A 24,327-nucleotide genomic window follows, 5' to 3' on the forward strand; every position below is an offset into this window, starting at 1 on the left:
TCCATCTGTAAACTATGGAAATCAGTACCGTCACCTAGGAGACACTCTGTAATTGAAGACTGTTCATGGATACTATTGAACCTATTATCTCATTTGGTTCTAGTATAAAAATGATAGTATAGAAATATACTACTGTCAGAAATTAAATCACTTGTCACTTGATGAAAGCCATCCAACCTGATAAAAGAACCAAGATGAAAACACAAACCTCCCAACTATGAATTCTGGTTCTTTCCATTAGACAAGTCTGTTTCTACAGTATCAAGAACATTCAATCCAAAATAAAAAGTTACATTTCAGTGTTGTCAGTGTGATGCGCTACTTGCAACATGAAAGACCGTATTCTTTAGAAATGGATGGTTGAGGCCACGTGGAAATTTTTCAGTGGTAGCTTTTAGTAAAAATTAAATCATAAAATAAGTAAACTTGAATATTTACACTAACTGCAGGTATAGTTGAAATGAAAAAACAGCTCTTATTTTTAAGCTTTATTTTATCACCCTTATGAAACACACGTCAGAAAGCATATCAACAGTGCATCTTATGTAAGTCAGTTTACAACAAAACTGAACAAGGCAATTGTGTTTACAGAAAAAGTTTTCAGCAAAAAACTACACGCAATACAGTCCATTGAAACGCAGTGTCCATACTTTTAAGGTATATAGGAAAGTGAAAAATAAAAGCTCTTTGCTACTTAGCAAGAAAAAACAAGTTTAAAAGACTTGAACAGGAATCAGGAATTTAGGGATTTCAGAAAAGAACTTCTTGGTACTGATACACATCTACATTTATAGTCCCATTTAGTTACTTAAAAAAACAACAACAAAAACTCACAAACAATAAGACATCACCAAGAACAGAGAACCATAGTGCCAAGAAATGCCAAGACCAACAGGCTATTAAAACAAGTGGTAGAAATGTTACAGACTATTCACTATGTACTGTAATATTCTTGTAGTTCTGAGGTGAAGGTAAACCAACAGGAGAGAATACTCCTTATAACTGGCTTTGGTTTGAGTGATCTTTCACATTTTTTCTAACCACACCTTCTTATCAAAAACATAGCAATTACATGTTACTGAGGGAAAAGAGGAGTAGATTTTAATCCTCACAACCAAGCTCTCCAGTGCTGATACAGGAAGCCATGAACTGTTAACATCTATTGATCATAACTGGATTTCTAATAGTGATCAAAAAGGTAACAAAGATGGAGCCCTTTTTGGGAAAAAATATCCCTTCTACTCCAGATCTGACACTGTTAAGAGGATATAAAGGAATGTTAAATCATTTAAGATTTTCTCAACAAAGAATTAAGAATGAAAGAGTAAATCCTGCTGGAAAAGATATAACAGCTTTACACTCTGCAAAGCAAATATTCTACAGAGATGCAGCTTTAACTTTTTTTAATTATAATAAATAAACACTACTTACTTCCATAAGGTGCTAGAACTCTGCGGCTAGTGCATACTGATACCCACTGTACCCAATGTGCAAAGGGAAATTCGGAGATGGCTAATCCCCAGTTTCTCTCTGATCCTGGATTTGCATGAGTTTGATGCACACCAAATACACAAAAACTGGAGTTTAAATATTTATTTTAAAAATTAGATCAAACTGAATATGGATACCTAATCTGGTTTTATAAGCTCTTAAAATGATTTTCTGGGGAAACGACAATGAGGAATGTGTAGGAAAGGCAACGTTCTATGCTACAGGTACCACATCTGGACTGTTACAAATAAATGATCACTTTTTGATCATTAACTAGATGGAAGATTATGAACACGAGTAAGGAAGTTATTTTCCTCCCCTCACCTCTTTTATGACTTTTCTTTCTCTTCTTTACTCTTACATTTGGCAGATTTCTGACAACCCATGCTAACGAAATAATACAGCCAGCCATAATTCCAATAACTGAAGCGATTCTGCGTCCATATGCATGATTTAGAACAGCTCACCACATCTGCTCTCACACACTCCTGACATCGTGAATACCAGTAAGAGGGGAGCCTAGAAGGGGAAGGCAATTGCAAACGGGGGCGGGGGGGGGGTAGTAAGAACTACATATAATTCTCTTGCTGACAATCAAGAGTCTAACAAAATAAGCTCTTTCCTGCACAACAAAGATTAATGGTCAGTTAAGGCAAGTAAGATAGAATGCTTCTCTTTGCCTCTGAACTAAAATACTAGGAACTCAGGTCATAAAACATGTATCAGTCTCCTTAAGGATACTGTGGAAGCTATTCTGTTTAATGGGAAATAACACTCAGGCAATCATCTGGTAAGCTTCCCATGAATTCCAGCATTTACGGTGACATAAACATAACCACAGGATTATGACAACTGTCTGAAAAGCACAGAGCGAATCCAAAACATCAATCCTCATAAACAATGTAAGGAACGACAAAAGTGCTGAGCTGAAGGAAAATGAATAAAAACTTTTTATCGGGAAAACAAAGGCTGTATAAACTTTGTATCTTATATCCTGAAGATCACTTTAATTATCACCTATAAAATATACAATCTCCTAAATGCTCTCTGGTATATAGATATTTCTTTCATCGCCCATTTCTCCTATAAAATTGCAGCAAAAATAGTTAAAATTGTTTACCTCCTTCTTAAATATCCACAGTACTTGTCGATTACGTGCCACTGTGTCTACCTACTGGTCAGCGTACAATTTAGAAAACTGACGAACACCGAGATGGGAGAGGCGGCTAAGATAACCAAGCATGACGTCCTGGGGTATCAGGCAGAGAAGCAGCTAACCTTAAACAAAACGACACAAATTCTTTAAATTTCTGGGTACTTTAAAAACTAAAACATGCATGTCCCTCGTAACTAAGAAAACATAACTTATCCAAATATACCACAAGAGGTTCAGAGGAGTTCCACACGATAGAGATTCAACATCTTTATGTTCACTGAGAAAGCTTACTAGTAATACTAACTTGGAAAGACTACCATCTCAAGTAAAGGTGATTTATTGAGCACCTTAAGAAGAAATGGAAATTCTCTTGAGCTAATGATGACCAAAAGCTGGTCTGTATGTGACCACATTTGCCAAGAAATAAATAAATTCTATCAGAGAGCCAGAGTAGTAAGATTTGAAGAAGGAACCTAGTATGAAAAATGGAACTAGATCCCAGGAAGAATTAGATTCTGCCAGATAACTCTGGCTTTCCATCATATGTAATATTGGAGGGGGGATCAAATATGAATAGTTTCACAAGTACAAAATAAAGGCAAACAAAGGAAATTTTGGACTTTTATACTATGTAACTCAATCCAAAAGCTATTTCAAGGAAAAGGCAGAGGTGCAGTAAATTATCATCATCTGGGAGCTTTCACCCAAATGAGTTTTAATTATTTTCCAGGAAACACAAGGCACTTGCTTAAATCTTTGTCTCCACATCCACCAGACTAAAATTTAGTCATGATGTGATACCATCTGTACCCTAATCTGAACGCCACCTAGCATGTACCCTTGCACAAAATTCTAGGTAAAACACATAGTTACTGAGTGTCTCTCCCACAGCCTCACCCAGTAACTATGATATTATGGTCACCATCAGTTACTATGGTGCTGATTTTCATTAAATTACAAAAACTAAAATGTCATGCTGCCGAGTAAAACTGATGGCAGAAATTATCGAGTCAGAATGTAAGACCTAAGAAGAAAATGATGACAAAATGTTACCTGCATCTGATGAACAAATGCAAAGGAGCCGGGAAACAGCATGTGAGCGCTCAACCTTGGGCGTGCATTTATTCCGGAAGGGTAACTGATGCCCTTAGCAGGGTGAAAGCCCAGTGTATTAAAATAGAAACATACCTTATGCCCAGTTTCTCTTCAACTTCCTGTACATGGCAGCACTGTTTCTGGCAGCATTCCTGATCACAAATGTGCTCAGAGATTATAATATAATCTAGAAGGCAAGTTAAATAAGAATTCAAGGATTTTTTTTTTTGAAAAGGTTAATTTAACGTATCTCAGCGCGCTTTAGCAGCTGGAGTACCAAAAAGAAGGCAATCCTTGTCTCAATGAAAATAAAGGAAAGGACAAGTAAAACTGTATTTATGGTTTTGTTCTAAAAGCAGCCAGTTTTGGCTCAAGGCATAGCAGAGAGAGCATTTCCCCGAAGAGTTCCTATCCTGATGGCCACAAACCAAAGGAAGACATCCAGTGGTAGTAAGTGCAATCTCTTATTGCAAGAGGATAATTGTTTTATTATTCCTTTAAAATGCAGCCAATAGTTGCCTGGAGTTAGTGCTATCCTTTTACTGAGGTGTCCGACTCCACTTGCTCGCCTTGAAACAGGGCATTTGAGTTTTGAAAGTGGCTAGCTAGCCACCTCCTCCGAATGTTTCCCAAGAACCAAAGATTTCCTATAGAATATCAATTTATATGTCTTTTCTGGGCCAAAAATGTACCATGACGATACCATGGAATAATAAGAAAATGGAAAGGCAAGAGGGAAGGAAGCACAGACATTAACTTAGGGAAAGAAAAACTACCTGAGATAAAATTTGTCCAAAAGAGTAAGGTTTAAGTGACAAAAATCCTCACCTCTTTACCCTGCCTCTCGAAAAGAAAATTCCTAGGTTTTTAGGAACTTCAAGGAATCAAAATCTCTCTGTATATATTTCACCCTAAAAGAGCCATAAAAATTGCATCTTTTGGTAATATTTGGTTCAGGTTTGAGAAAGACAGTAAAATTAAACTTCTTATAACAACAGAGGAGGGAGGGAGAATCTGCAAATGTCATCTTTGGTAGTAATGGGCTAAAAGCTATAAAATCACCATTTAAATCACAGGAGGCATCTTTTTTCAATTCTGTGGCTTCAATATAAAATATTTAATTAAATGCATGGTTACTTAGGCTCATCAATTAGTCCCTTAGCTCCCTTAAAATCTAGTTAGCATCTTCTGTAATACAATTCTACAGTGTTCAACACTACATATAGGTATGACTACAACAGCACTAAGAAGACAATCAGAGAACGCTGGGAAATTCAGCATCAAATGCTAGCAGCATACTGCATCGCTAAGCTCGGAAGCCTACCTGCAGTTTGTACGTCAGGGTTTTCTCTTTGTAGGGGCGGAAGGGGGAATGAGAAACGGACAAGCACTAGCCTAGAATACCTGCTCTTAAGAACTCATTTGTATTGTGTGTTCATCCGTATATACGGAAGAACCTGGTGTTTCTAAGCACCATGGAAGCTGCTACCCCTACAAACATTTATGTTTTAGGAAAGCTTAGGTCTCCAGAGTACTGGTTATACTCTCTCAAATTTTTATTTGAAAACAAACCAGCTAATCCATTTCTGAGAGGGCCAATATGAGAAATAACATTTCTTCCTCCTAAGGGCACATACTAGACACAATATACCCTTCGGGACCACGCCACAAGGCCTTTTGGCAATTCATAAATCAGCCTCCTTACACCAAATTTGGCTCCGTAATAAATATTAAGGGAGAGTCCTGAATAATGTAACTGTAAATAACTCAAATGTCAAATAGTAATTGTATGAAGATCCTCTGAAATGTAAATTCCTAGTTGGGCTCTCCATAACCTGCACAGCACACACTTTAAAGAAAGACTATATGAGGAGGCTTCCAGCAGGGAAAGATATAAAAGGCTTTTTCCTTAGGAAAAACTAAAAATTTCATTTAGATATGGAAATAAGAAAAAAATCCATAACCTGTATACGACTTTTTTTTTTTTTTGTATAATCAGTGCTTTATAAAGGTTTCCTAAGTTTTAAACCTTTGAAGTCAATCTACCACAAAGTAGGAGGAATCCATAATTACAATTCCTAAAACCATGTCACCAACCCATGTTTACGAACTCATGCATACCAGCATCCTGTGCTCAGGGACACATTTGATTGCTGTGAATCCTTCTAAGAATTCCTTATGAGTTTTTCTTCCTTTCTACTTCCATCTTATGAGAGCTACACCTTTCTTAACTTCCCTGCAGTCAAAAGCCAGACCACCTGGGATGCTGTTCCTCTAGCTTCTCTTCAGCTGCAGAGACAGGCAGAGAACGGGTGAAGAGGAGACGTAGTGGAGGGAAGGGGATGACCGAGAAAGGAAAGAAGGGAAAAAAAAAAAAAAAAAGAATCCTGGATTATTCACTTTCTCTTTGCCTATTTTTTCTTTTCCCTTCACTGAACATCTTTCTTTTTGACCCACTTCAATTTCCATCACTGTAGGCAGAACTCTATCTTGAGAAATCTTACAGTGATCACAGGAGATTCAGTACAAAAAACATGAGCTAATACAGGGTCTCAAGGAGACTGGAGGACGGGGCAATCTTTTGCTTTGTTCCAACCACTTTAAGAGAGTTTCAGTGTAAATCAGTCTAGACTCATTTGTTCTGAGCCTCTGAGGAATGAACCATTTTCTCATTTACATTCTATCAGATAGACCAACTCTCAAAAAACATACATCTTAAATCTGACAGATATGAAACAGCTAGGGAAGACATAGGTCTAGACTGTATTAGCTCACAAGATTCACACTATAAAGCACACAGACTCAAATCTTCTCTAATCTTCCATACTTGCACACTCACTCAAGCATACACACTAGACATAAAAATTGTGCAAGATCAAGCATCAGCTTTCTATCTGAAAAGCCTTAATTAAAAAAAAAAAAGTAGATAGGCTCACTGCAGTTTCTTTAAAGGAATATTCAGTACTACAGTACTCCTTTAAAAATTCATAACTCAGTGTTCAGAACACAGTAGGTAACTGCTGCCTGGCGGTTACGTAACAATGACTGGGAGCACCCAGCCAGCTATGAGTATCAGTGATGAGGAAGGACCACCTGACAACACGAAGGAACACTCTGTAAGGGATGTCACCAGCTCTCGACGAATTTGTTAATATTCCCTATGACATAACAGTATTCATCCTTGCTTCATGATCACATGAAATAATTAATATCTCTTTAGGTTACATACTGAAGAACAGCAGCACTTGCCCTACTGCACAAAAAAAGGTTGCCCATATGGATGCTCTAAAGCCCCTCAATGTATAGCTGAGAGGTCTTGTCCTACTCAGTGCCAAACGTCTGCGGCACAGCCACGGCTTGAGCAATGGCCGCACATTAGTAGGATTACATAAATGTACAAAGTATTCCCTTAAAATGGTAAGGGGGTACTTCTGCATTCAGATATAGAATACAATAATCTCGGAAATGGAGGAGGAGAAACAGGAAAGAGTCCTTAGGTTACTGATTAAAGCAAAGTTTGATACAGATATCCCCTCTTGTAGGCACTCAGCGGGTAGAATGTAGCCACAACAAACTTCCCGTCAAACATCCTTCCAGTCAGTAATTTCTGAGCAGCTTTGGAATCACCAGCATTTGCATACTCAACAAAAACCTGTAAGAGGACAGAGAAAACAAAGTCAGCTTCGTTTTCATTAAGACTGTTCTAGAACAGGGCTTCTCCAACTTTAGTGGACACACACGTATCTTTTGGGGACCTTGTTACAACGCAGACTTGCTTTCAGGGGGTCTAAGGCGGGCCTGAGTCCCTGCGTTTCTAAATCAACTCCCAGGTGATGCCAGTGCAGCGGGTCCACGGACCACACTTTTGAGCAGTGAGGTTTAGAATACTTCCTTAACACAGTTCAATTCTGAAAAATCCATCGAAGACAAGCTGGGTGAAAAACGTGCATCCACTGGCCATGTTCTTGCAGGAGTGGTGAACGGCACTGGACACGTGGCAGAGGCAGGCCGACAGCCCAGAGAGCAAATACACTCCAACACTGCCTCAAAGATAATCCACACCTTTAGAAGCGGAAGCAGGAAAAACTAGCGGTCAAAGCCACTGGATTTTATACCTACTAAAGATTTGTAGAAGCCATAACTACAGTGAGGAATAAGTTTAAAACTAGGCAATTTCCTTTTCCAGAGTATCTGAATTCCAACCTGAGACAGGCAGAGGATACAGCATAATAATTTATGTTCTTTTTGTTGATCTAAAGCCAAAGTTACTGGGAGGGAAAATCATCTTAAATGACTAGTCCTCAGTTACCCAAAATTTGTGAGCCAGAAAAAGAATGGCTTTATCTTCCTCAGTTACATGCTCATTTGTGATGTCAACAGTCTTCGAACTGGGATGCGAGCATCCTAGACACTCTGACTTTCAAAGGGAAGCAGAAATAGATCGTTTGAAGGAAATCAATTTCCAGATTCTCAGCTTTCACTTGTACCTTCTCCTAAAATCGGATCTACCTAGAAGTTCAAGGCAGATTCTCCTTTTTCATCTCCCCTTTCACAGGGGCCCTTCTCCCACTTGACAAAGTTATTTCCAAAGGGTATTAAAAACCTCCAGGGCATGAAAAGAAGAGACAGTTCCAAATATAGTACTTTTTAAATGAATCTTCCTTCACTGGTAAACAAAGCACTATGCCCAGCCTATGACTGACTGCTCACTCACTGTCTAACGCGAATATTTCTGTTAAGGATGATGCACGACATCAGACCTCAGATATTGTGGCCTGTGATGGGATCTTCTGAATTCGTATATATTGTAAAATGTAGAGGTGAAACACACTTTTCCTCTTCCATGCCATGACTATTTTCAAGCTACATATTCCTCATGAAGACAAAGTAGAGATCATCCAATGCTAAAAATTGCCCTGATTTTCATATGTATAAAGCTAAGTGGGGATTTTCAGCTATTCTTAAAAGCCATCCTTAACTGTGCTATTAGCTGGAGATAAAAACACTTCCAGTCAGTCAAGCTGTTTACTTTAAATCGAACTGCCCGGGGAAAATGCCGTTGATAAAATTTAATGATTTCTTTCAGAGTATGAGTACCTCACATAATAATGTAGGTGAGACCTATATTATCCAATTATAACATAAAACACATACTCTAATCAGCTGATGCTCATTTGACTCATTTTAGAAATACTTAATATTTTATATCCTCTTTTTTACAGAAAATAAAATTATATGCTGGCTGTAGGACCAGTTGGTTCTAGTGACATATGCTTTTTCACTGAATACAAAAGAAAAGTTAGACAACAATGTCCAGTGAGAAGAATGAAACTCTTTCTGATTTTTTTTTTTACCGGATTCTTAGTGACTTCCAAATCCATACTCCAAAGTTCAATGAGCAGACATGCACTTACGGAGGGAATACCATGTGCTCTAGCACGCGCCTTGCTTCATAGATAACCTACAATTTTATACATTATGTCATCCCAAACCAAAGGAGAAAAACATTTTTATAATTTATTATGAGACTAAATAATTATATCAATTTCATCTTGACTCCTTTCATAATTATAAGATCCATTCCATAATTTATGTTTTTAGTGTTTTTTAAAAATATTCTTTAAAAAAAATCCACAGCATGGTTAATTTGAATGGAAGATTCAAAGACTGACTTTACCAACTAGGTAACAGACATTTTAATCATCTGGAGAAGTTAAACCTGAGATTCCACGAGTTCATCAGTTGTTTCCATTCTCCTCTAAATGTCAATGAAAGCTTCTTAACGTAGCAAATTTCCTCTTGCAGATGAATATTTATTTTTTGTATCATTTGAAAGCTGGATACTTCTTCCCTGAAAATATTCGCCCTGTTTCTCTGTGTCTTCCATTTCTTTTTTTTTTTTAAGATTTTATTTATTTATTTGACAGAGATAGACAGCCAGCAAGAGAGGGAACACAAGCAGGGGGAGTGGGAGAGGAAGAAGCAGGCTCATAGCGGAGGAGCCTCATGTGGGGCTCGATCCCATAATGCCGGGATCATGCCCTGAGCCGAAGGCAGACTTAATGACTGTGCCACCCAGGCGCCCCTGTGTGTCTTCCATTTCATACTGACAGCTGAGGTTAGTATCGGATCAGATCATGTTACTCTTTCATTCAAAGTCTTCAAAGACCTTCCCCTCTCATTTAGAGCATAAGCCAGTGTTATCTTGAGTCCCAGAAGGCTCACCCTACCCGATCTGCCCCTACACTCCCTCACCTCTGTGAGCAAATCCACCTTATCCCCCTCTTTCTCACTCTGCTAGAGTCACACTAACTTCTCAAACCTGCCAGGCAAACTCAGGGCCTCTGAACCTGCTGTTCCCTATAGCTAGAACTCTTTTCCTTACCTCTTTCATATGTCAACTCAAACGTAAACCTCAGTATGGGTTTCCCTACCACTGACACACAACTGAAATCCTCCCCACCACAGCACTCCTTAAACCTCTTCTCCTTACACCTTCCCCCCCCACAGCACTTATCACTATATGCTTGTGTCTGTTTTGAGCATAGTTGTATCCCAGGGTCTAGAACATAACATAATCCCTAATCGGAGGTGATTTCGCCCACCAGGGGGCATTTAGCAGTGTTTAGAGATACTTTGAATCGCCACAACTGAGAAGGGGAGTTGGGGGAGGGCATCTGTAGGGTAGAGGGCAGGGATGCTGCTATTAAATACCTAGACTGCACACAACCGCTCGCACAACAAAGAATTAGCTCAAATGTCAACAGAGTCAAGGTTGAGAAACCCTGAATAAAACAATATTCTGTCCCCAGAAAAAGAAAAATACTACAGATAAAAGAAATATCTTCAAAAGAGCTTTCAAAAGATTTCTCTAATATTCTTTGCCAAAAAATTTAGAATCATAGTTTTAGCCCGTACATTTTATAGATGAAAAAACTAAGGCTCATCATCACAAAGCCAGTCATGCTGAGACCGAAGCTCGGATTTCAGGACTCTCAGCGCACTTTCCTTCTTTAAATTAGCACTGAGGAGTCCATTACAATGAGAACTTAACCTAAATGGTTTTCTAAGTCTACTTAATTAGAACAAAAGTAGGCCATAATATTTCTGTAGCTGACATGACCTAAATTAGCATATGATACAGTTGGTGTCAACTGTTCACCATGGTTCAAAAATAGAGAACTTTTTAAGAAAAAAATTTTTACCCATAAAAAAATGCAAGCATATTATAGAACTTTGGGGAAAAAGTGAAAAGTACAAGAAAATAAAAACATCCATGATGCAAAATTCATCATTTCTAGCAACAGTTTTGTGTATGTACATCTTTCTGTAGAACTAAAACATTTCCTCAGAATTTTAGTAACCTCTGAATAACTCTGAAATTATAGAAACATTCACTTACTTGTCCTCTGCCAGGATTTTCCTTTGGAACAAGGAGAGACACCACTGGTCCGTATTTTTGACACTCCTCTTTTACATCCTCTACAACATCTGATTATGAAAACATAAAACAGTAACCACTCTGCTGTAATTACCAAGATTCATTCCGTAAAAATTTTAAAGCATCAAAGAACTCAGGAATCCATATCTGAGTAATGAGGTCATTTTCTATATCATCTAAAATTAAGCTTAAGAATAATATATATTCAATGTGTTTAATAATTCTTTTTATATGTTAAATTTAACATTTTGAATAGTTAATATTCAAATGATTTAAAAAAAAAGTCTTCTTCCTACTTTTCCAACTGCCTCTCTTCCTCTCCCTGAAGGCAGCAAACATTATCACTTTCTTCTGTACCCTTCCATAAATATAAGCTTACACAAGCAAACATGATTATATCTGCTTTTTTCTAAGTAAAAATTCCAATCTCGCTTTTTCTTTATTAATACATTGCATCTTTTAAGTTTCTTTAATATCATTGTGTGAAATTTTCTCATTTGTTTTTATGCCTGTGTAGTATTTCACCCTATAAGTGATCAATAAATTCTCCAGCATGTCCCCTACTACTAAATAATTAAACTATTTCCAAATTGTTTGCCCTTACAAATAATACTGTTATAGATAAACCTGTATATGTCTCATTTCACTTAAGTACTTCCAAGTTGACTCTAGAAGTGGAACTGCTAGGACAAAATGAGTATGAATTTGTAATTTTGTTAGAATTACAGATCTGCCTTTCATAAAGTTAAGCAATTTAAACTCTCTCCAATGATGTGAAATGTACTTTGAAAATATTTTTCTATACTCTACCCATAAGAGGGTTATCAGATATTTTCACCGTCAATATGTTAAGTGACAAAGCTCTCACTGTAGGGTTTTAATGAGCATTTTGATAAATGAGAATGAAGTATATGAGACAGAGCTGCACATCGTCTTCTATAAACTGTCTATCTATATGCTTTACCCACTATTCACCAGGTTGACAGATAAGGGCTCTGTCTGTGTTTGTCTATGCTAAGAGCTATGAAGTTAAATAATTTTTCCCTTTATTCTTTTAACTTGGAATCTTGATCTTAATCTTGATTTGCAATCTATTTTGGTCTAAAGTGGAAGGTCTGAATCCAACTTCCTAACCAACCTGCACCAAGATTACAAGATGGCCATCCCAACATGTATGATTTCTAGCTAAGCAAGTTCACCTAACACTAGTTAGCGTTACCTGATGACTACCTTGCTAATCAGAACTAACAAAGGTACTGAATGCTACTATATTGACTGTTGCACTTTAGTTGGTCTAAGATTCTCTCTCTTTTTAAAGATTTATTTATTTATTTATTTATTTGAGAAAGAGAGGGAGAGAAAGCACACGAGCCAGGGAGGGGGAAGAGGGAGAGGGAAGAGAGACGCAGACTCCCCACTGAGCACGGGATGACAGGCTTGATTCCACAATCATGAGATTCCCACAATCATGAGATCATGACCTGAGCCGAAACCAAGAATTAGATGCTCAACCGACTGAACCACCCAGGCACCCCAGTTCATGTAAGATTCTTTTTTTTTAAAGATTTTATTTACTTATTTGAGAGAGAGAGACAAAGAGAGGGAGAGTGAGGGGGAGAAGCAGACTCTCCGCTGAGCAGAGAGCCCAACGTGGGGCTCAATTCCAGGACCCTGAGATCATGACCTGAGCCAAAGGCAGACGCCTAACTGACTGGGCCACCCAGGCGCCCCTTATGTAAGATTCTCAAACAGTAAGATTTAATAGCAACATTCAAACACTCAATGTATTTATAAACAGGACAATAAAAAGTGTTATACAACAAGATACAAAGAAAAGAGTAGGTAATAGTATGCCCAAGCTTGAGTTTTATAGAGCTAAAAATTATTAATAGACAGAATTAGGTGATGAAGACAGGAGGTAGATCGGCTTCAAGGACAGAATTAGAATCACCAAGAGATTTTTTAGAATCCCTGATACCACAATGACCTGATTAAAACAATGCTGAGGGCAAGACTATTCTTTCACATAAATAGGCACCCTGAAAAGTTGAGGTTGCAGCTTCTTACAACTACTACAGATTCAAAGAAATTATGTTTGTTTCATTTGTCAGATAACTAGACAAAGCTCCGGGACATAAAATAATTTGCCATTACAAGAGATAGTGGGGTCAAGTTAGCTTTATCTGTAATGGTTTAATTTTCCACAAAGAAAATGTTTACTACTAAGCAACTGATATTTTTAAATTTGGTTCTGTTTCAGTCCATTCACTACTCTGCTTTCAGATTGCTCTTAAAAAACCTTGGTCTGACTATATCACTCTCTTATTCTAACTTTTTAATGGTTCTTTATTGAATTCAACAAAGAACAAATATTTATTGGGTACTTGTAAGCCAGGGACTGTTCTACCCCTGATATAAAGTTCTTTTATATCATATTGCAGTGTTATTATCTCTGGGATAAAATCCAAATTCTTTAACATAGCAAACGAGTCTGTTATGTATCTGTATTCTTGGCTATTTCTTTAACTTTAACTGACTGCTCCCCAATAAATACCCTAAGATAGAGCCACACCCAACAGTTCACTAATCTCAGAACATGCCATACTTTCTCTCATCTCTGTGTCTTTATGCCATTTCCTCACCAACCCCTCAACTTTTAGCCAAGCAACTCCACTTACTAACACAGCTCAGATATCACCTCCATACAGACACCCTCATGGGTCACTCAGCATGAGTTAAGTTCCTTTCCGCTCTGCCTCTGTGTATTACCCTACTTTCGGATTTATCAAAACTCTAACCGTTTGTTAGTAACTGTCTCTCTTACACCAAAGACAGGGAATAATCCCACAGTGGCAAGTACAGAGCCAGTCCTCAGTAAACACGTCTTGAATGAGTTGTTAAAAGCAAAACCAAGAGCTAAGACGCAGAAATGGAAGCACAGGGCAGAACTAGAAAGAACAGATGGAAAGAACATGCTGGGAAAATTAAACTTTATTAATTCAGTAAAGGCTTATGAAATGTAAAGGAGTCCAAAAGCCCTGAGCAATCTCTTAGCCTACACAGGCTGCTATAACAAGCAGCTACGGACTGGGTGGCTTCCATGACAGACATTTATTTCTCCAGTCCTGGGGGCTGGAATTGCCACAAGAATGTGTAGAAAGATTCAGTGTCTGGGTAGCCGGCTGCCTTCCTGCCATATACTCACATGATGGAGAGAGCTCTCCTGTCTCTTCCTCTTTTTAAAAGGGCGTTAATTCTGACAGGATGTAACCTAATCCTATAAATGCTAAAGGCTCCAGCTCAAAATACTATCACTTTGGGCACTAGGGCTTTGTCACAGGAATTTTGGGGGGACATGTAAATCTATAGCAGGAATCAAAAAGTTAGATTATCTTAGAAGTCATGTAGTTCAATATCCTCAATATAAAAACTAAGAGAATAGAGAACCTTATGAATCAATACATCTACTCTAGAGTTAGTTACAAAAGACATTAAAATACAATTTAGGAAGCAGTTACCTTCGTATTCCTCTTCATTCTCAAGATAATCATCATCCAGCACATTCAGTAGTCTTAGCACTGGAGTAGGAAGCATCACCAGATCTTCAATATGAGGGGCTGTTAAGGTTCATTGTAACATGGTTAAACGTAAAGTCCCCAAAATAAACTGATAAACACCAGGCAAAGGAGCTTGGGAATGTAAGTGAGCTGTGATATCTTATCTGACTGCCAAATGACCAAGAAAAAAATTAACATGTATAAACTTACCAAAAGGAATGCTAAAGAACGGGCTGCACAATGCCATTTCAGCAGGAATTCTTCTGCTTGGATCATCATGGAGCATGCTAAAACACAAAAACATGTATCTTTATTAATTATCGTCAAATCTTTTGAAAATGAGGGGCACCTGGGTGGCTCAGTTGGTTAAGCATCTGCCTCAGCTCAGTTCATGATCCCATGATCCTTGGATCCTGGGATCGAGTCCCACATCAGTCTCCCTGCTCAGCGGGGAGTCTGCTTCCCCCTCTCGCTCTGCCTCTCCACCTGCTTGTACTCTCTCTCTTTCTCTCTCTCTCTAGCTCTCACAAAAAAAATAAAATCTTTTTTAAAAAATCTTTTGAAAATGAAACTATTAAAGAAAATTAAAATGTCTAAATGTTCATCACATTAATTATACTAGCATGGCTTACTGAGCATTCACCTACAAAAAATATAAAAGCTGTTTCTTTTTTTTTTTTTTTAAGATTTTATTTATTTATTTGAGAGAAAGAGAGAGCACAAGCAGGAGAGGGACAGAGGGAGAGGGAGAAGCAGACTCCCCACTGAGCAGGGAGCCTGACACAGGGCTCGATCCCACGACCCAAAGACCATGATCCGAGCCAAAGGCAGACGCTTAACTGACTGAGCCACCCAGGCACCCCACAGCTATTTCTGAGTAAATCATTCAGTAACTCATGATACATACCTATGGCACAATATTATAATTTAAAATAATGTTTTTGATTAATAAATGCAACATGGGAAAGTGATCCATACTATATAACATTAAGTGGAAAAAAAAAAAAGCTAGACACAAATTTAGGGTAATTCAAACTAAAAAAGAAAAAAAAAAGACGACAACAGGGGTGAAATTATTTTTGAATTCTATCAAATCCCCCTATAACAGCACAAATTGATAACAAAATCAAAAACCCATGGACAACATTTACAATAAAATTAAGTAACCCCAATAAATGCCAAAATACAAGAGGCTAGGGACAAACCATCAGTAATAGTAAGCCTTGCACCATATCAACATCTGTGTGGAAGGAAGCAGAGAACAGCAACAGATGATCTGATGAAGCAGAGAAAATAACCCATAGCCAATGGGTACTCACTGGAAAGCACAGTAAGCCAACTGGAGAAAAGCAGCTGTAACTACAAGGGTTTATACATTCTAATTCCAAGTGAATGCAAGGAGTCCTCTGTAAAATCTGAAGGGGTTGGAATAATCTAGATATTATGACTTCTTAAAACAAACCAGCTGATGCTCCCTCCTGGGGCAAAGTCCTACAGAGAACAGAAATCTTGAAAATGGAATCCAAATTGAGTAGGATGGGGTAAATAAAAATTGACAGAGAGAGAGAGAAAGAAAGAGAGAAAGAGAGGGAGAGAGAGAGACATTAGGGAAAAAGGAGTGGAAGGGAAGAGCCAGGAGATTTCAGAATAAAAACACCCCCCTCTTTTTTAACATTACACAAAAACAAGAGAAGGAGCCCATACAATTAGAAAAGCTACCCCAATTACACCTTCTTCTGAAAGTTTAGGAAATGAATTTCATATAAAAATGAACCACATAAAAAGCATTACTAACAAAACTATTACACAAAAGATGAGAACTGCAAAATGACAACCCTGAGACAACGAAGGCACGCCAAAAAGGCAGGATCAGAACACAGATGGACACTATCACCTACAGTGTGAAAATGAGCAAAAGAGATTTTTTTTAATGATAAAAGATATGAAAGAACAACATAAATCAAAATTAGAAAGTCTCAATAATTAGATAACAGAACTCAAGAAAGAAATAAAATAAAAAATCACTTCATAAAATAAAGCTAGAAGAACTACAAGGATGAACAAACACAAGAGACAGTATCTTAAAGATAAATAGAAAGCAGAAAGGAACATTTTTAAAAATGAAAAAGAAACAGGGATGCCTCATGGTGGCTCAGCTGGCTGAGAGTCTGCCTTTGGCTCAGGTCATGATTTCAGGGTCCTGGGATCGAGTCCCACATCAGGCTCCTTGGTCAGCTGGTAGCCTGCTTCTCCCTCTGCCTGCAGCTCCCCCTGCTTGTGCTCTCTCTCTGACAAATAAATAAAATCTTAAAAAAATAATAAAAAAGAAATAATACAAGAGATAAAAAAGATTCTAGAGAAAGTAATAATAATGAATACTGTCAAAGAAAACCCAATACATGTAGAACAGGAGTGCCTGAAGGAGAAAACCAAAGCAAGAGAATGAATACTAAAAACAGTAATTTAAGCACACCTTTCTAAAAGAAACGAGCAAAAAGATCTGAAACTATCTATTTTCCTGAGAATACCAACCTGGAACAATCAAAATCAAGATACATTCTGGTAAAATCAATAGGCTTTTAAAAAGATGAAATCATCTGGCCATCTAGACAAAAAAGACCAAGTGATTTTTAATATAAAGACAATTAAAAGTGTCTTTAGAGTTTTCAACAGCAACACTACATGTCAGAATAAAATGGAGTAATATATTTAAGACAATCAAGAAAAAAAAAGTATGCCACTCATTTTTATATCCAGATGAACAGACTCTCCAGTATAGGCACAACCGACTACTGGCAATGCACGAGCTCAGAGAACGTTAATCCATCCTATGGCCTCTAGAGATCAAGCTTCAAAAACTAAAACATGAGAGAAACAGCCCCACAAGGCCCAGGGGTGAACAGTAACGTACAGTTACATGTAGAACTGAGAATAAATGCGAGTGTTAAAACAGAGTGTATGGCATGTTAATAATCTGATGGTGCAGATACAAGTATTTTTCAAATGGAGGAAGAATGGGAAAATTACATGTAAAAATAATCATTTTCAGTAATCTTCCTAGAGTATTATGATTCTGAAACTGTTTTAATGTAAGCTGGAATATAGCAAATGAGTAATTATAAAATATCCTGATTCTAGCATTCCTCTTGTCCTTAAGAATCAGAATTCTTGACACAGAAGGAGAAAGAGATGTGAAACAGAAGTTAAATAAAACCTCTGTGGTCTTGAATTTGAATTGGAACTATCAGTATGAACTCTGTCCACTTAAAATAAGGCCTAGAAACAATAACCATCCCACTAGCAAGTAGTATTCCTAAAACCCAGACTGTGTTTTTAAAATACTATTCCCGGGGCGCCTGGGTGGTGCAGTTGTTAAGCATCTGCCTTCGGCTCAGGGCGTGATCCCAGCGTTCTGGGATCGAGCCCCACATCAGGCTCCTCCGCTATGAGCCTGCTTCTTTCTCTCCCACTCCCCCTGCTTATGTTCCCTCTCTCTCTGGCTGGCTGTCTCTGTCAAATAAATAAATAAAAATCTTAAAAAAAATAAAATAAAATAAAATACTATTTCCTACTAAAAGAAATCAAGCTTCTTGGAGAAATGGCTACTTCCAGGTCTGGGGCAAGAAATGTATAAGATGAATTGGGAACACCTTGTCACACCAGATAGCAAAGAAGCTGTAGAAGATGATAAGGTCTGCCAAAACCAACTTACACGGCTCACATTCATCAAAGATGGGCCAATTTTAGCTTCAATTAAGGTAAGAACTGCAATGAGTTGCAGTTACCAAATCAAAACACACTGAACTTTCAAAAGGAAATGGTCCCCTTTGGAGGGTGACAGGGAATCAACTCATTATGAAAACTAGTAAATAGAGAGGGAGAATCAAGCATTTACTTTGTCTTTGGTTAACCACATGAGCAGAATGACAGAATGAGAACATCCTAATTCCGCAGCCCCTAACAAAGTAATAGATCCAAGCACTGAATGTTAACAGTTACTAACACCTAAGACAGAGATGGCTAGATTATGTGCCTCCTTATAAAAGAACACAATACCGTCTATAGTCATGCCCACCCCCAAAAATGCAATCCTCTAGATACAACTACCAATATACAGGAAAAACACAGAAATGTGTTAAGCTACACCAGGATAAACACAATCAGCAAAATTCAGACTGCAGACAGCTGTACTGAGCAACCCAGGTTGTCCAACAAGTAACAAGGGAAAAGCGGAGTAGGAGATGGAAAAGGACCTTTCAGATTAAAAGAAACTTAAAAGGGAATTTTGTTTAGAAGAGCAACACTAAACCACAGTGTTTAAGGAGGCAGGCTATGATGAAACCAAGGAAGTAATTACCATAAAAGTCAGGGCAGTGGCTACTTTTAGGGAGGAAGAAGGGCTGAAAATTAAGATGGGGACACAGGATTTCTGGGGTAGCTGGCAAAGTTTTATTTCTTGACGTGAATGGTAAATACAAGAGTATTCCTAAGGATTCATGAAGGTACATATTTGTTTTCAGTATCTGTGTTTTATACAATAAGAAAAGGTTCAAATAATTTGCATGCACACATAGCAAAATATGCAGCAAAATACTGAAAAGAAATACACCAGAGTGCTAACACTAGAGAGTAGGTTTATACTTTTTTATTTTGCTGATCACAGTTCTCTGTAGCTTCCAAATTTAGTGTTAGTTGCACAATCAAAGGGAGGAAAAATCTCAAATAACAGTCAATACTAGCGGCTCTTTCTGCCCGTGGGTCCTGTCCCCATGCTTTAATAAATTAATCACCTTTTTGCACTAAAAAACAAAAACAAACAAAAAACCCAAAGTCAATACTAGAACTTACATGATTTGACTTTCAAGTTAGAATCCATTACATAATTTCACAATGTCACCTTTTCCACGTAAAACGGAAATCTTATAAATCTAATACCAATCAGATAGTAACAGGTATTGAAAACTAATTTGTAAAACACACAAACATGTACGAATAAGTGCAAAGAAAATTTTTAAGTTCTTATCTGAGTAAATTCTGTGGATTATAATGTCCACTTCTTGGTTTTGATACTGTACTAGTTATGTAAGATGTTACCACTAGGAGAAATTGGGTGAAGGGTACACAGACCTCTCTGCAACATTTTTGCAACTTCCTGTGAATCTGTAATTATTTCAAAATAAAAAGCTAAAAAAAAAAAAAAAAAACCACCCCAAAAACCTAGTTGGAAGGTTTATAGGGACAATATTCCAAAGAAAGAATAATATTCTGACTTGATCGAAGAGATCTATCCTTTTGCAACATAATTATTATTTTATTCATTTCTGGCCCATAATGCCAGAAATGTGAAAGGCCAACTATTTGATAATACGCATTATGTCTTATTTTAAAATATCTAACGTGTTTGGACCTACTCAGAAATAAGAAACATTGTATCTGTCCCCAGAGTTTCCAGAAGTAATTATTTAAAGTATAATACATAGCTACCTTATTTTAAACCTTTTTTAGGTAGTCCGAAAGCAAACTCAGTCTTTAGTTAATAAATACACTTTTTTTTTTTTAAAGATTTTATCCATTTATTTGACAGAGAGAGAGAGACAGCGAGAGAGTGGAAGAGGAAGCAGCAGGCTTCCTGCCGAGCAGGAGACCTGAGCCAAAGGCAGACATTTAACAACTGAGCCACCCAGCCGCCCCCTAAAGACGCTCTTTAAAAACCTACTTTCAAAAAAAACCCTAAAACAAACAAACTACAAACAACAAGAAAGAAAAAATCTAATTTCCACCAAGTACGTCGGACTGCTAGAGCTACAAGAGGCCAAAGATACAGCTGCCAGGAAGAGCCTCTACGTGATCACCAGAAATAACATTAATCCATTCAGTAAAATCCAAACAAAAACAAAAACAAAACAAAAATAGCCTTTATATAATAAATGTACACACAGGAACTCGAAAGTACACATGATGTACCTTTTGATAAGGTCTCTTAGGTGATAGGCTGGAATTGCGGCATTCACCACTGCTTTACTGGCAAATATGTGATCAATAATAGCAGAACTGTTTGCCTAAAAAAAGGGAGAAAAGTCTTCCTTTGGTTATTCAATTCATTCTGTATTTACTGAGTACTAGCCACATAGCACTGTACTGTTTGGTAGGTAAATGCAACAGAAAACACTCTCTTCTGAGAGCTTATAATCTTATTGGAGGAGATTATGTACGTAACTATAAGCTTCCTAGTAGTTTTTTCTCTATTCTCAGCACCTAGCACAGGACCTAGCACTCTATATGAATATTTACTAAATGAACGAATAAGAACAAATACCAAAGCAATCATATAAAAGTGTAGTTTAATACAAAGTAAGAAAATTAATGTGTGACAGTTGAGTCCGAGCGTCTTGGTGAGAAGTCTTTAACTGGTTTTCAGATACAAGTAGACTATCAGAGAGAAAGTAATGCAGTATTTAAAACTTGCATCCGTCACATTATTCATACTTTAAATCCTACAGAACGTAACTTTCTCCCTGAGTACTGTGTTTTCTCAGAACGTGGAAGTGCGTACACCAATAAAAAGACCTGATACCATCCTTATCACTACAATTTTCTGAATACTTCGTACAGGCCACATGCTATGCTAAGAACTAGGTATCATTTATTTTTTAACCTCAATACTTCTGTGAGAAAATTCTATTATCCTCATTTTACAGAAAGTAAACCATGGTTCAGTAACCCTAAGTAACTCAGTAAGAGGTGAAGGCAAGATATGAACCCTAGTAGTTTGACCTCAGAGCCCAAACTCATACTCACTTGACAATTTTGTCTCCACAGAAGATGATTAAAATATAAAATACTGTTTTTATTTAGAGGGGTGAATACCGGGAATTTAATACACATCATACCTCCAAATTACATACAAAATGCCTGAATGTGACTTAGTTCTGATTAGTTCAGGGCCAAGCAGATACAGTCCAAAGGTCTCAAAGATAGTCAAAACTAATGTAAGTAATCTGCATTTGGATTAGCGCTGAAGAAAGAATACTTAGCCTCTTGATTGTGTGAAAAGTGCCAACGCAGAATAATGGTACTGGTTTTACTTGCATGGTAGCATTTTTTTGCCAAAAGCAAGCATTAGGTACACCCACAAGACTATTAAAGCATTCCTTCCAGGAATACTTCCAGAAACAGATGACTAAGGGCTGAAAAGAAATAAAACTACACAGTACAATAGCCATACACAAACTATTTGTTACTAGATGCTCAAAAAATACTTGTTGCTTAATATCAAAACCATTAATGATTCCTAAACATTGTATTATTTCTCAAACCTCTAGCCTAAAGGATACTGATACCATCACAACATTTAGGCCCCACGATATGTTTGAAAACATAATACAATTAATTCCTAAATTATGAACATACAGAAAGTTCATTGTTATGTCAGAGATTTGGAATTTAGAACTCATGTTCCCACAGAAACAATGTTATAAGCAGTACTCACTTTACCAGGACAGTTCATATATGGAATACAAATTAATATAAAGCACTGTGGGACTCGGACAGAACGCTAAACTCTGAATAGGAAGAACAGAATATGGAGCCCAGGGCTGGAACATCCAGTGGTACGATCTGGAGCAAATGGCTTCTGTATCTGGGCCTCCAGTTTTTCATTTGTAAAAGAATAACCAATATGCTAACGATCCTCATAGAATTGTCAGGAAATTCAGTGAGACTGTGCATTAAAATACTTTAACTACAAAGTATTAACTGTAAAGCTTTATGTAAAGATTATCATTAAACTTATATTTGTCATATTAGTAATATTATTGGATGTAGTGTAACTAAATCACTCTGCTTTTTTGGAAATATGTATTTATTCATTTTATCAAGCACTTACTACCACCGGGCCCCAGGCTAAGGTCAATAAGTATGCAATACTCACTAGCACAACTGTAGCTATGACAATGAATAGTAGCATTTAAGGTACGAAAAATGCAGGAAGAGGAGTATGTTAGAGATGAAGTAAACAGCGTCCCCTATGAGAATCATTATAAACTGAGTACTCTTAAATCAGGATTAAGGACTCCAAACAAAAGCACTGGTACACTTTACCTTCCATTCCTGAGATCTGACTGTATGTTTCAGTTTCATTCCTGAGAACATTTCCAGTAAAATGATTCCTAGGCTCCAAAGATCAACAGCTGAGGTACATTCTGTATCACTCTGCAGGCCAGCCTGGGCCAAGCAATTCTGCAGTTCTGCTTCTGGAGCCCGATACCCGTCTGTCTGAATATACTTCACATCCTAAAGAAAATGGGTAAATATTACAACCAATAAAAAACTGTTCACTTTCCTTCCATTGCCATGGTGTAGTTACTTCTCTAAAAGTACAATAAACCACTGCCAAACTGAATGCTAGAAAATGTTTAGTCCTTGGTTACCCTAATTATTTGGCTCATTAACTGGCCACTTCTCACAGGCAAGCTGTACACAGCAGCTCATTTCTTTAGATAGTCTCTTGTCTGTTAGGCACTGCTGATAAATAAGGACACTCTGCAAAGAGGTGACAAACCACGGAGAATGGAGGGTTTGCCAGAACTGTGACATGTGCTCTGCCATGAGATAGAGAGCCAACACTGAAGGCAGCAGTAATAATAATTACCTGTTAATTACCCTACCTAACCCAAACATACATCCTTTTTTTTGCATGGTGGAAATTATATTCTTTTTATTTGCTTCATCCCCGAGCATTTCAGTATTTTAGAAAGAAATATCTCTAAGTGTCGACCAAAGCACCCTTGTTATTAAAGTATTTCTTACCTGATTGCCTTCTTTGAAGCTAAGTCCAAAGTCAATGAGTTTAAAACATTCATTCTCTGCACTCCACAATATGTTACGTGGTTTGAGGTCTGCATGGACATAACCCTCATGATGAAGGAAAGCAAGGGCCTCCAGAACATCCCTGGCACAATGCTGTATCATCCACATGGAGCACCCCTGATGACTGGAATATAAAAGCAATTCCGAAACACTGACATCCAGGAGTTCAAGCAACAGACAGCGTGATGGCACATTCGGAGAGAAGTGGATTGTAAAGACTCCATACAAAGTCACTAGAAAAAGAAACATATAAGTTATAATGCTTTAAAAATCAGACTCAGAATAAGTTACAACTAACACAGATAACTCCGCGGTGCAAATCTGGGGTACTCTAGGCAAGGATAACTCAGATGAGCATCATGTTTCCACTGTAATTTATCTTTCCCAAAAGTAAGATGTTTTGGCAACTGGGTTATTTTAATGAAACCAGATAAAAACCTTCCACAGCTCATTACTGTCAAAGATATTAAATATGGCACAATTCAAATTGTATTTCGTTAGGCATTCATTCAACAGTAGGTGAACATACACTCAGGTTACCAAGCAAAAATGATTAAAAATAAAATCCAAATATTATGGACTCTGCAAAAACAAAATTGAAAACTGGTTCTTGATCCAAAATAGCATTTAATCTAAATATTAAAAGCAGAGGGGAAAGAAATAAATATTACAAGATTAAGTCTTTCAAGATGACAATTTAACCTAATCTTGCGATTCAA

The 24,327-nt window shown here is 37.4% G+C and overlaps 1 protein-coding gene across 6 annotated transcripts in view; it reads right to left on the reverse strand.

Moving 5' to 3' along the window:
• Positions 1–475: 475 nt before the first annotated feature.
• Positions 476–24,327, reverse strand: part of UHMK1 (U2AF homology motif kinase 1) — a 50,739-nt gene continuing 26,887 nt past the window's right edge. For 3 of the 6 annotated variants that reach the window (XM_034667242.1, XM_034667241.1, XM_002920101.4), the window contains 7 exons: positions 23,549–23,841; positions 22,841–23,032; positions 20,705–20,799; positions 14,951–15,027; positions 14,702–14,800; positions 11,145–11,233; positions 476–7,394 (listed from right to left, as the gene is read on the reverse strand). In XM_034667242.1, the coding sequence (XP_034523133.1) occupies positions 7,248–7,394; positions 11,145–11,233; positions 14,702–14,800; positions 14,951–15,027; positions 20,705–20,799; positions 22,841–23,032; positions 23,549–23,841 (992 nt within the window). In that variant the 3' untranslated portion in view covers positions 476–7,247. The remainder of the gene's footprint in view (positions 7,395–11,144; positions 11,234–14,701; positions 14,801–14,950; positions 15,028–20,704; positions 20,800–22,840; positions 23,033–23,548; positions 23,842–24,327) is intronic. The other 3 variants (XR_004627402.1, XR_004627400.1, XR_004627401.1) reach the window with 3 other exon arrangements.

Source organism: Ailuropoda melanoleuca, chromosome 8, assembly GCF_002007445.2.
Source record: "Ailuropoda melanoleuca isolate Jingjing chromosome 8, ASM200744v2, whole genome shotgun sequence".
Classification (NCBI taxonomy): Eukaryota; Metazoa; Chordata; class Mammalia; order Carnivora; family Ursidae; genus Ailuropoda; species Ailuropoda melanoleuca.